Source organism: Oncorhynchus mykiss, chromosome 5 (assembly GCF_013265735.2).
Source record: "Oncorhynchus mykiss isolate Arlee chromosome 5, USDA_OmykA_1.1, whole genome shotgun sequence".
Lineage (NCBI taxonomy): Eukaryota > Metazoa > Chordata > Actinopteri > Salmoniformes > Salmonidae > Oncorhynchus > Oncorhynchus mykiss.
In genome coordinates, this window is record NC_048569.1 from 89,514,320 (window position 1) to 89,524,480 (window position 10,161).

The window sequence follows — 10,161 nt, forward strand, 5'->3', positions numbered from 1 at the left end:
CAATGATCTTACTGTGCTCTAGTGACAAGGATCTTACTGTGCTCTAGTGACAATGATCTTACTGTGCTCTAGTGACAATGATCTTACTGTGCTCTAGTGACAATGATCTTACTGTGTTCTAGTGACAATGATCTTACTGTGCTCTAGTGACAATGATCTTACTGTGCTCTAGTGACAATGATCTTACTGTGCTCTAGTGACAATGATCTTACTGTGCTCTAGTGACAATGATCTTACTGTGTTCTAGTGACAATGATCTCACTGTGCTCTAGTGACAATGATCTCACTGTGCTCTAGTGACAATGATCTTACTGTGCTCTAGTGACAATGATCTTACTGTGCTCTAGTGACAAGGATCTCACTGTGCTCTAGTGACAAGGATCTTACTGTGCTCTAGTGACAATGATCTTACTGTGCTCTAGTGACAAGGATCTCACTGTGCTCTAGTGACAATGATCTTACTGTGTTCTAGTGACAATGATCTCACTGTGCTCTAGTGACAATGATCTCACTGTGCTCTAGTGACAATGATCTTACTGTGCTCTAGTGACAATGATCTTACTGTGCTCTAGTGACAAGGATCTCACTGTGCTCTAGTGACAAGGATCTCACTGTGCTCTAGTGACAAGGATCTTACTGTGCTTGTGACTCAGATGGTAAAGACTATAGGAAAAGCAGCTTCTGTCGAGTTATCAGATGGTTTCTCCTTTAGAGACAAACATGTTGGGTAATGTCTCTGGGAGAAAGGATGAATATTAAACATACCCATAGTCCAGGAGAGGAGTATGTGTGTCATCCAGCACATACTGTGTTCCTTATAGTGTGACATTCAGACAATGTTTAAAAGTTATTCATTGTTGTTAAAATGTACTGTAATCTGGCAAAAGCTAACATAAATTATATTCAACTTGAAGCACACATTTCAGACAGCAGGCATAAAAATCTGAGTTGCTGAGACTGGTACATAAACTCAATACCATTACATGGTATATAACATAACCACCGTGGTACATGCAAAGGCACACACATATTATTGGTATAAACAGCAAACGTCATGACATAACTTTAAAACACGTGCTGTTATCAACACTATCATACAAAGTTAAAAAATCTCATGTTATGCATGAAAACATAACTCCTACCTTCCCTCTCTGTTTCTCTGTCTACCAGTTATACGTTCAGAGAAGCGTTTGATACACAAAGCTACTATACAGAAAAACTAATACATAACATAAAACAGCAACATTTATAAAAATCAATAAGCTAATATATAAATAACATTGTCTTGCAGATACTGCCAAGTTTGAACTATGGTTAGCATCATCACCCGAGAACCAAGACACCCATGTTAGCAGACACATTAGTAGACCCATACACCACACCCCAAACTCTGAGAAGAGAAGACAGTGCTGCCCCCTGTAGCCCAGAAGGTGCCACTACAGACAGAGCTCCGTGTTCCTCTGATGCCCACCTCCAAACTCTGCCTGCCTGTTGACTGGCCTGTCTGTCTGGCCTGCCATGGTCCTGAGGGCTGTGATCTCAGCCTGGGCCTCCCTCTCCCTCCTCAGGGCCAGACGTAGCTCCTCCTGCAGGGCCTGGAAGTTCTGGCTGGTCCCCTGGTGGTCTGGACCCTGGAGGTCTGGACCCTGGAGGTCTGGACCCTGGAGGCCTAGCTGAGACCCGTAGGCCTGGGAGCCAGAAGTTAGCTGTCTGCGGAGCTCCTGGAGACGTTCAGTCTGCTCACTCATCACCTCACCCAGACGACCTGCTGAGTCCTGGATGAGAGAAGGGGAGGGGCAAGGGGAGGGGCAAGGGGAGGATAGAGATTTTGGGGGATTAAAAGATCTGAAACAATACATCTTCATGGAAAAAAGTCTCCCTCCCTCTCTCTTCCCCTCCCTCTCTCTTCTCCTCCCTCTCTCTTCCCCTCCCTCTCTCTTCTCCTCCCTCTCTCTTCTCCTCCCTCTCTCTTCCCCTCCCTCTCTCTTCTCCTCCCTCTCTCTTCTCCTCCCTCTCTCTTCCCCTCCCTCTCTCTTCTCCTCCCTCTCTCTTCCCCTCCCTCTCTCTTCTCCTCCCTCTCTCTTCCCCTCCCTCTCTCTTCTCCTCCCTCTCTCTTCTCCTCCCTCTCTCTTCCCCTCCCTCTCTCTTCTCCTCCCTCTCTCTTCCCCTCCCTCTCTCTTCTCCTCCCTCTCTCTTCTCCTCCCTCTCTCTTCCCCTCCCTCTCTCTTCCCCTCCCTCTCTCTTCCCCTCCCTCTCTCTTCCCCTCCCTCTCTCTTCCCCTCCCTCTCTCTTCTCCTCCCTCTCTCTTCCCCTCCCTCTCTCTTCTCCTCCCTCTCTCTTCCCCTCCCTCTCTCTTCCCCTCCCTCTCTCTTCTCCTCCCTCTCTCTTCCCCTCCCTCTCTCTTCTCCTCCCTCTCTCTTCCCCTCCCTCTCTCTTCTCCTCCCTCTCTCTTCCCCTCCCTCTCTCTTCTCTCTCTTCCCCTCCCTCTCTCTTCCCCTCCCTCTCTCTTCTCTCTCTTCCCCTCCCTCTCTCTTCTCTCTTCCCCTCCCTCTCTCTTCTCTCTCTTCCCCTCCCTCTCTCTTCTCTCTTCCCCTCCCTCTCTCTTCTCTCTCTTCCCCTCCCTCTCTCTTCTCTCTCTTCTCCTCCCTCTCTCTCTTCTCCTCCCTCTCTCTCTCTTCCCCTCCCTCTCTCTTCTCTCTTCCCCTCCCTCTCTCTTCTCTCTTCCCCTCCCTCTCTCTTCTCTCTCTTCCCTTCCCTCTCTCTTCTCTCTCTTCCCTTCCCTCTCTCTTCTCTCTCTTCCCCTCCCTCTCTCTCTTCCCCTCCCCCTTCCTCTCTCTCTTCTCCTCCCTCCCTCTCTCTTCCCCTCCCTCTCTCTTCTCTCTTCCCCTCCCTCTCTCTTCTCTCTTCCCCTCCCTCTCTCTCCCTCTCTCTCTCTTCCCCTCCCTCTCTCTCTCTTCCCCTCCCTCTCTCTTCTCTTCCCCTCCCTCTCTCTTCTCTCTTCCACTCCCTCTCTCTTCTCCTCCCTCTCTCTTCTCTCTATTCCCCTCCCTCTCTCTCTTCCCCTCCCCCTTCCTCTCTCTCTTCTCCTCTCTCCCTTCCCCTCCCTCTCTCTCTCCCCCTCCCTCTCTCGTCTCTCTCTTCCCCTCCCTCTCTCTTCTCTTCCCCTCCCTCTCTCGTCTCTCTCTTCCACTCCCTCTCTCTTCTCTCTCTTCCCCTCCCTCTATCTTCCCTCCCTCTCTCTCTCTTCCACTCCCTCTCTCTTCTCCTCCCTCTCTTCTCTCTATTCCCCTCCCTCTCTTCCCCTCCCTCTCTCTTCTCTCTCTTCCCCTCCCTCTCTCTTCCCCTCCCTCTCTCTCCCCCTCCTTCTCTCTTCTCTCTCTTCCCCTCCTCTCTTCTCTCTCTTCCCCTCCCTCTCTCTTCTCTCTTCCAGTCCCTCTCTCTTCTCTCTTCCACTCCCTCTCTCTTCTCTCCCACTCTCTTCTCCTCCCTCCTCACTCTCTCTCTTCCCCTCCCTCTCTCTTCCCCTCCCTCTCTCTTCTCTCTCATCCCCTCCCTCTCTATTATTTCTTCTGTACTGGGGAACTGGAAGACCAGGTCAGTTGGGTTGAATTACCTGGATGTATTGGTCCCTGGTGCTTATGGTGTCGAGCAGGTCTTGAACCAGTGTGTGGTGCTCCTGGGCCTGGCGGCCACGGTCGGACAGCAGTTCCTGGAACAGTTTCTCCTTCAGAGAGAGGCGAGCCTTCATCTCCTCCACCACCTCACTGGGACCTGCCTTCACCTTACCTAGCAAGGCTCCAGTCAGGTCCTGGGAAGGAAGGAAGAAAGAAAGAAAGAAAGAAAGAAAGAGAGAAAGAGAGAGAGAGAAAGAGAGAAAGAGAGAGAGAGAGAGATTAATTTGACAAATAAGCACCAATCCTTATTTCTCTTTCAAATACTGTGGCCAGGTTACACTGTGGCCAGGTTACACTGTGGCCAGGTTACACTGTGGCCAGGGTATACTGTGGCCAGGGTATATTGTGGCCAGGGTATACTGTGGCCAGGGTATAGTGTGTCCAGGGTATACTGTGGCCAGGGTATAGTGTGTCCAGGGTATACTGTGGCCAGGTTATAGTGTGTCCAGGGTACACTGTGGCCAGGTTACACTGTGTCCAGGGTACACTGTGGTCAGGTTACACTGTGTCCAGGGTACACTGTGGCCAGGGTATACTGTGGCCAGGGTATACTGTGGCCAGGGTATAGTGTGTCCAGGGTATACTGTGGCCAGGCTATTGTGTGTCCAGGGTATACTGTGGCCAGGTTACACTGTGTCCAGGGTACACTGTGGCCAGGTTACACTGTGGCCAGGGTATAGTGTGGCCAGGGTATACTGTGGCCAGGGTACACTGTGGCCAGGGTACAGTGTGTCCAGGGTATACTGTGTCCAGGGTATACTGTGTCCAGGGTATACTGTGGCCAGGGTATACTGTGGCCAGGGTATAGTGTGTCCATGGTATACTGTGGCCAGGTTACACTGTGTCCAGGGTATAGTGTGTCCAGGGTATAGTGTGTCCAGGGTATACTGTGTCCAGGGTATAGTGTGTCCAGGGTATAGTGTGTCCAGGGTATAGTGTGTCCAGGGTATAGTGTGTCCAGGGTATAGTGTGTCCAGGGTATAGTGTGTCCAGGGTATAGTGTGTCCAGGGTATACTGTGTCCAGGGTATAGTGTGTCCAGGGTATACTGTGTCCAGGGTATAGTGTGGCCAGGGTATAGTGTGTCCAGGGTATAGTGTGTCCAGGGTATAGTGTGTCCAGGGTATACTGTGTCCAGGGTATAGTGTGGCCAGGGTATACTGTGGCCAGGGTATAGTGTGGCCAGGGTATAGTGTGGCCAGGGTATACTGTGTCCAGGGTATACTGTGTCCAGGGTATAGTGTGGCCAGGGTATACTGTGTCCAGGGTATACTGTGTCCAGGGTATAGTGTGGCCAGGGTATAGTGTGTCCAGGGTATAGTGTGTCCAGGGTATAGTGTGGCCAGGGTATACTGTGTCCAGGGTATACTGTGTCCAGGGTATAGTGTGGCCAGGGTATAGTGTGTCCAGGGTATAGTGTGTCCAGGGTATAGTGTGGCCAGGGAATAGTGTGTCCAGGGTATACTGTGTCCAGGGTATACTGTGTCCAGGGTATAGTGTGTCCAGGGTATAGTGTGGCCAGGGTATAGTGTGGCCAGGGTATAGTGTGGCCAGGGTATAGTGTGTCCAGGGTATAGTGTGTCCAGGGTATACTGTGTCCAGGGTATAGTGTGGCCAGGGTATAGTGTGGCCAGGGAACAGTGTGTCCAGGGTATAGTGTGGCCAGGGAATAGTGTGTCCAGGGTATAGTGTGTCCAGGGTATACTGTGTCCAGGGTATAGTGTGTCCAGGGTATACTGTGTCCAGGGTATACTGTGTCCAGGGTATAGTGTATAGTGTCTTACCTCAGCCTCCTTGGTACGTGTGTGCAGGGCGTTCTGTAGCTGGCTGATGAGTGCATCTCTCTCTCTCAAGCTGCGGCTGTGTCTCTCCTCACTGTTTGCATGATGGTGCTGTACACTCCTCCACGCCTCACACACCTGCTCCTGTTCCAGACCCTTCCCACGCACCAGCACCTCCAGACTCTAACACACACACAGAGAAAGATTAAAAATTGGTGTGTGTGTGTGTGTGTGTGCGTGTACATGTGTTTATATTAGTGAGTTCATCAGTACCATGATGGTCTCTTCGTTGTTGGACAATACACAGCGTTGTCTCTCCAGGTCTCTCTCCTTCTCTCTGAGCAGCAGCTGTAGCCGCCGTATCTCTCCCTCCTTCTCCTCCACACAGCGGAACTTCTCATCCACCGCTCGCTGATGGGAGGGAACATCATGCAGTAGAACAATATAATGCATCTCTATGGGAACACAGCTGTCAATCAACACCATACATGACACTGCTATCATGCCCTGCTGTATCATGAGTTTGATGTAATAGCTGTAGTAGTTGTTCTTAGGGGTTCAACTCTGGTAGTGTGTGTCTCACCTCCAGTGCTCTGTCCCTCTCCTTGATGCGCTCTTTCAGTTTAGAGAAGAGAGAATCACTCTTCTCCCTGGGCCCCTGTTGCTGGTCCAACAACTCTGAGTACTCCTGAGAGACAGGGACAGGGTTGTGTGAGGAAGGCTGTGTGTGTGTGTGCGTGCGTGTGTGTGTGACTGTGTGCATCTCTGTGTGTCTGACCTGCACAAGCTGCTCTTTGCTCTGAAGCGAGGTCCTCAGCTCTCTGATGGTTTTCTCCATGTCCTCCTCCGCTCTCAGTCTCTCTCCTTCCTTTTCATTCAGCTGTTCCTTTCTCTGCTGCAGCTCTGAGCGAACTTTCTCCAGCGCCAGATGCAAGTCCTAGAGACAGGTACCATCACAGTCAGTCTCATACAAAAACACATGTTAACACACAAGCAAACGCACAAACCTGGTTGTGTCTGTCAGTGCTGTGTCTGTGCTCCACGGCCCCCTGCAGGTCTTGCTCCAGGCGGATCAGGGCTCTGGTCAGGTCCTCCTCCTTCCTGGTAGCCTGACGCTGGGCCCTCTGGCCTGCCTGCAGCTCCAGCTGGGCCTGGAACAGAGAGCCCTGGAGGGCCAGCACCTTCCCCTGCCCTCGAACTGACTCAGACCCAGACACCTGCACCGAGATGAGAAGGAGAGAGAAGATGAGGGGTGGGGTAGAGGGAAAGCCAGAGAGTGAATGGTATACAGAGTTCTAAATGACTGGGAGGAGGGCTTTAGAGAGGGTTTCATTAGATACAGCGTGCTGTGAGCATGGGTCTAGGAGACCATTATAACATAGTGGGTGTTTTCCAGTGTAGATTACTGCATACTGTATACCACAGGAGGCTGCTGATGGGAGGACGCCTCATTACATCAGGTGCAGATTTTATTCAGAGCATTTTAGTGTGATTTACCTGTAGTGTCTGGACCTGGTGTCTGTTGGCCAGGTCTTTGAGAGAACACAGCATGTCGTTCTGTTCTTCTACGACTCGGTACAACTCTGCTGCCTAAGAGAGACACACACAAAAACACAAGTATCTTATAAGTAACCTACGGTTCATCAGTGGTGGAGAGAAACACATCAAGTGTCATAGAGAATCTGTGTACTTTTTCTCAATGTCTCTTCTTGTGTGCCTCTGCATTTCTCAGTGTGTAATTTTCAGAATTTTCTGTCTCTCTCACTCTCACTCTCTGAAAACTCCTCTCTCTCTCTCTCTCTCTCTCTGTCTCTCTGTCTGTCTGTCTGTTTCCATTCCTCCCTCCATCCTTCCATACCTCAGTGTCCTTGCTGTTGACAGCGTCAGTGAGGTTGAGGACGTTTCGTTCCTGTCTCTGTGCCTCCTCTCTGACCAAGTGCAGCTCACACTCCATGTCCCCCAGTCGCACCTGCAGCTTCTACACAACACAGTCACAGACTCGTCAGAGTCAGGCTAAACATTCTATAGAATATTAGTTCACAATGTTAGCATGTTTATAAATACTTTACAAGCAAGCCTTTCATTTAAATGCTTGATTTTGGTTTTCATTTTTTAAACATTGAATACATAATCCACCATGTCTGATATGGTCCAGTAATGTAAAAATAGGAAGACCTAGAGAAATGTTGAGTGTCTGAGGGGGAAGTGGTACCTGGTTCCTGGTCCAGTAATGTAAAAATAGGAAGACCTAGAGAAATGTTGAGTGTCTGAGGGGGAAGTGGTGCCTGGTTCCTGGTCCAGTAATGTAAAAATAGGAAGACCTAGAGAAATGTTGAGTGTCTGAGGGGGAAGTGGTACCTGGTTCCTGGTCCAGTAATGTAAAAATAGGAAGACATAGAGAAATGTTGAGTGTCTGAGGGGGAAGTGGTACCTGGTTCCTGGTCCAGTAATGTAAAAATAGGAAGACATAGAGAAATGTTGAGTGTCTGAGGGGGAAGTGGTACCTGGTTCCTGGTCCAGTAATGTAAAAATAGGAAGACCTAGAGAAATGTTGAGTGTCTGAGGGGGAAGTGGTACCTGGTTCCCGGTCCAGTAATGTAAAAATAGGAAGACCTAGAGAAATGTTGAGTGTCTGAGGGGGAAGTGGTACCTGGTTCCTGGTCCAGTAATGTAAAAATAGGAAGACCTAGAGAAATGTTGAGTGTCTGAGGGGGAAGTGGTACCTGGTTCCTGGTCCAGTAATGTAAAAATAGGAAGACCTAGAGAAATGTTGAGTGTCTGAGGGGGAAGTGGTACCTGGTTCAGTAATGTAAAAATAGGAAGACCTAGAGAAATGTTGAGTGTCTGAGGGGGAAGTGGTACCTGGTTCCTGGTCCAGTAATGTAAAAATAGGAAGACCTAGAGAAATGTTGAGTGTCTGAGGGGGAAGTGGTACCTGGTTCCTGGTCCAGTAATGTAAAAATAGGAAGACCTAGAGAAATGTTGAGTGTCTGAGGGGGAAGTGGTACCTGGTTCCTGGTCCAGTAATGTAAAAATAGGAAGACCTAGAGAAATGTTGAGTGTCTGAGGGGGAAGTGGTACCTGGTTCCCGGTCCAGTAATGTAAAAATAGGAAGACCTAGAGAAATGTTGAGTGTCTGAGGGGGAAGTGGTACCTGGTTCCTGGTCCAGTAATGTAAAAATAGGAAGACCTAGAGAAATGTTGAGTGTCTGAGGGGGAAGTGGTGCCTGGTTCCTGGTCCAGTAATGTAAAAATAGGAAGACATAGAGAAATGTTGAGTGTCTGAGGGGGAAGTGGTACCTGGTTCCTGGTCCAGTAATGTAAAAATAGGAAGACCTAGAGAAATGTTGAGTGTCTGAGGGGGAAGTGGTACCTGGTTCCTGGTCCAGTAATGTAAAAATAGGAAGACCTAGAAAAATGTTGAGTGTCTGAGGGGGAAGTGGTGCCTGGTTCCTGGTCCAGTAATGTAAAAATAGGAAGACATAGAGAAATGTTGAGTGTCTGAGGGGGAAGTGGTACCTGGTTCCTGGTCCAGTAATGTAAAAATAGGAAGACCTAGAGAAATGTTGAGTGTCTGAGGGGGAAGTGGTACCTGGTTCCTGGTCCAGTAATGTAAAAATAGGAAGACCTAGAGAAATGTTGAGTGTCTGAGGGGGAAGTGGTGCCTGGTTCCTGGTCCAGTAATGTAAAAATAGGAAGACCTAGAGAAATGTTGAGTGTCTGAGGGGGAAGTGGTACCTGGTTCCTGGTCCAGTAATGTAAAAATAGGAAGACCTAGAGAAATGTTGAGTGTCTGAGGGGGAAGTGGTGCCTGGTTCCTGGTCCAGTAATGTAAAAATAGGAAGACATAGAGAAATGTTGAGTGTCTGAGGGAGAAGTGGTACCTGGTTCCCGGCCTCGCTCTCTCTGATCTTGGCCTGTAGAGAGTGGACCTGGAGCTGGGCCTTCTGGAGCTCACTAACACAGTGACCTGCAGCACTCTCATACTGTGACAGCTTGCCTTGCTGCTCATCTAGCAGCCTCTGAAACACACCAGAACACACACAGGTTCAGGTTAATACAACAGATATACAGATTGACCCACACACACACTTCCCATTCAGTTGTGTGTGAGTGGAAAGTGATGAGGTCAGCTAGCTCACTGCTCGATCACTTCCTGAGAAAGAAGTCCCCGTTTCCACGGCAGCGTGGTATTTACTTCCTGTTTGTTGTTTTTCAGATGTAAAGATACAGATTGATCTGTACAACCACCCAGCCTGTTGGGGGTTTAAAATAAACCACAACTCCAGGGTTACATCTAAGAAGGGCTATCTTTATGATTGTGAGGGACTATTTTGGTCTGCATGGTCTCTCATAGTCAATAATAGGAAAATAATGAAATAGTCTTTGTCATTTAATTTCCAGGATCAGCCAATCTTCCATTGGCTCTTTAGACTATCACCTGGGATATGTGTGATCTGATCCACTCCCACATGCTGTCCTGTAAAGTCATTACAGGTAGGACACACACACATACATACACACACACAGAGGACTCAAACTGGGCTCTAATGACTGGATGTTATTCCATGGGCTTAGTGAATCAACAACCCAGTAAACTCCCCGATTCATGCTTATCAACAGGCCATTATTTCACAGTATAGGTAGACTCATTCCTAGACATACAGAACCGTTCAAGATTGGGGCCACTTAGTAATGTCCTTGTTT

General features: G+C 49.1%; 1 protein-coding gene across 10 annotated transcripts in view; it reads right to left on the reverse strand.

The window, feature by feature from the left end:
- Nucleotides 1-10,161, reverse strand: part of pde4dip (phosphodiesterase 4D interacting protein) — a 142,481-nt gene that overhangs the window by 48,149 nt on the left and 84,171 nt on the right. For 9 of the 10 annotated variants that reach the window (XM_036978715.1, XM_036978716.1, XM_036978718.1 and 6 more), the window contains 10 exons: nt 9,339-9,476; nt 7,313-7,432; nt 6,952-7,044; nt 6,462-6,671; nt 6,233-6,391; nt 6,038-6,142; nt 5,728-5,865; nt 5,458-5,637; nt 3,614-3,808; nt 1,472-1,775 (listed from right to left, as the gene is read on the reverse strand). In XM_036978715.1, the coding sequence (XP_036834610.1) occupies nt 1,472-1,775; nt 3,614-3,808; nt 5,458-5,637; nt 5,728-5,865; nt 6,038-6,142; nt 6,233-6,391; nt 6,462-6,671; nt 6,952-7,044; nt 7,313-7,432; nt 9,339-9,476 (1,642 nt within the window). Of the gene's footprint in view, nt 1-1,471; nt 1,776-3,613; nt 3,809-5,457; nt 5,638-5,727; nt 5,866-6,037; nt 6,143-6,232; nt 6,392-6,461; nt 6,672-6,951; nt 7,045-7,312; nt 7,433-7,812; nt 7,818-9,338; nt 9,477-10,161 lie in introns of those variants that run through there. The other variant, XM_036978719.1, reaches the window with a different exon arrangement.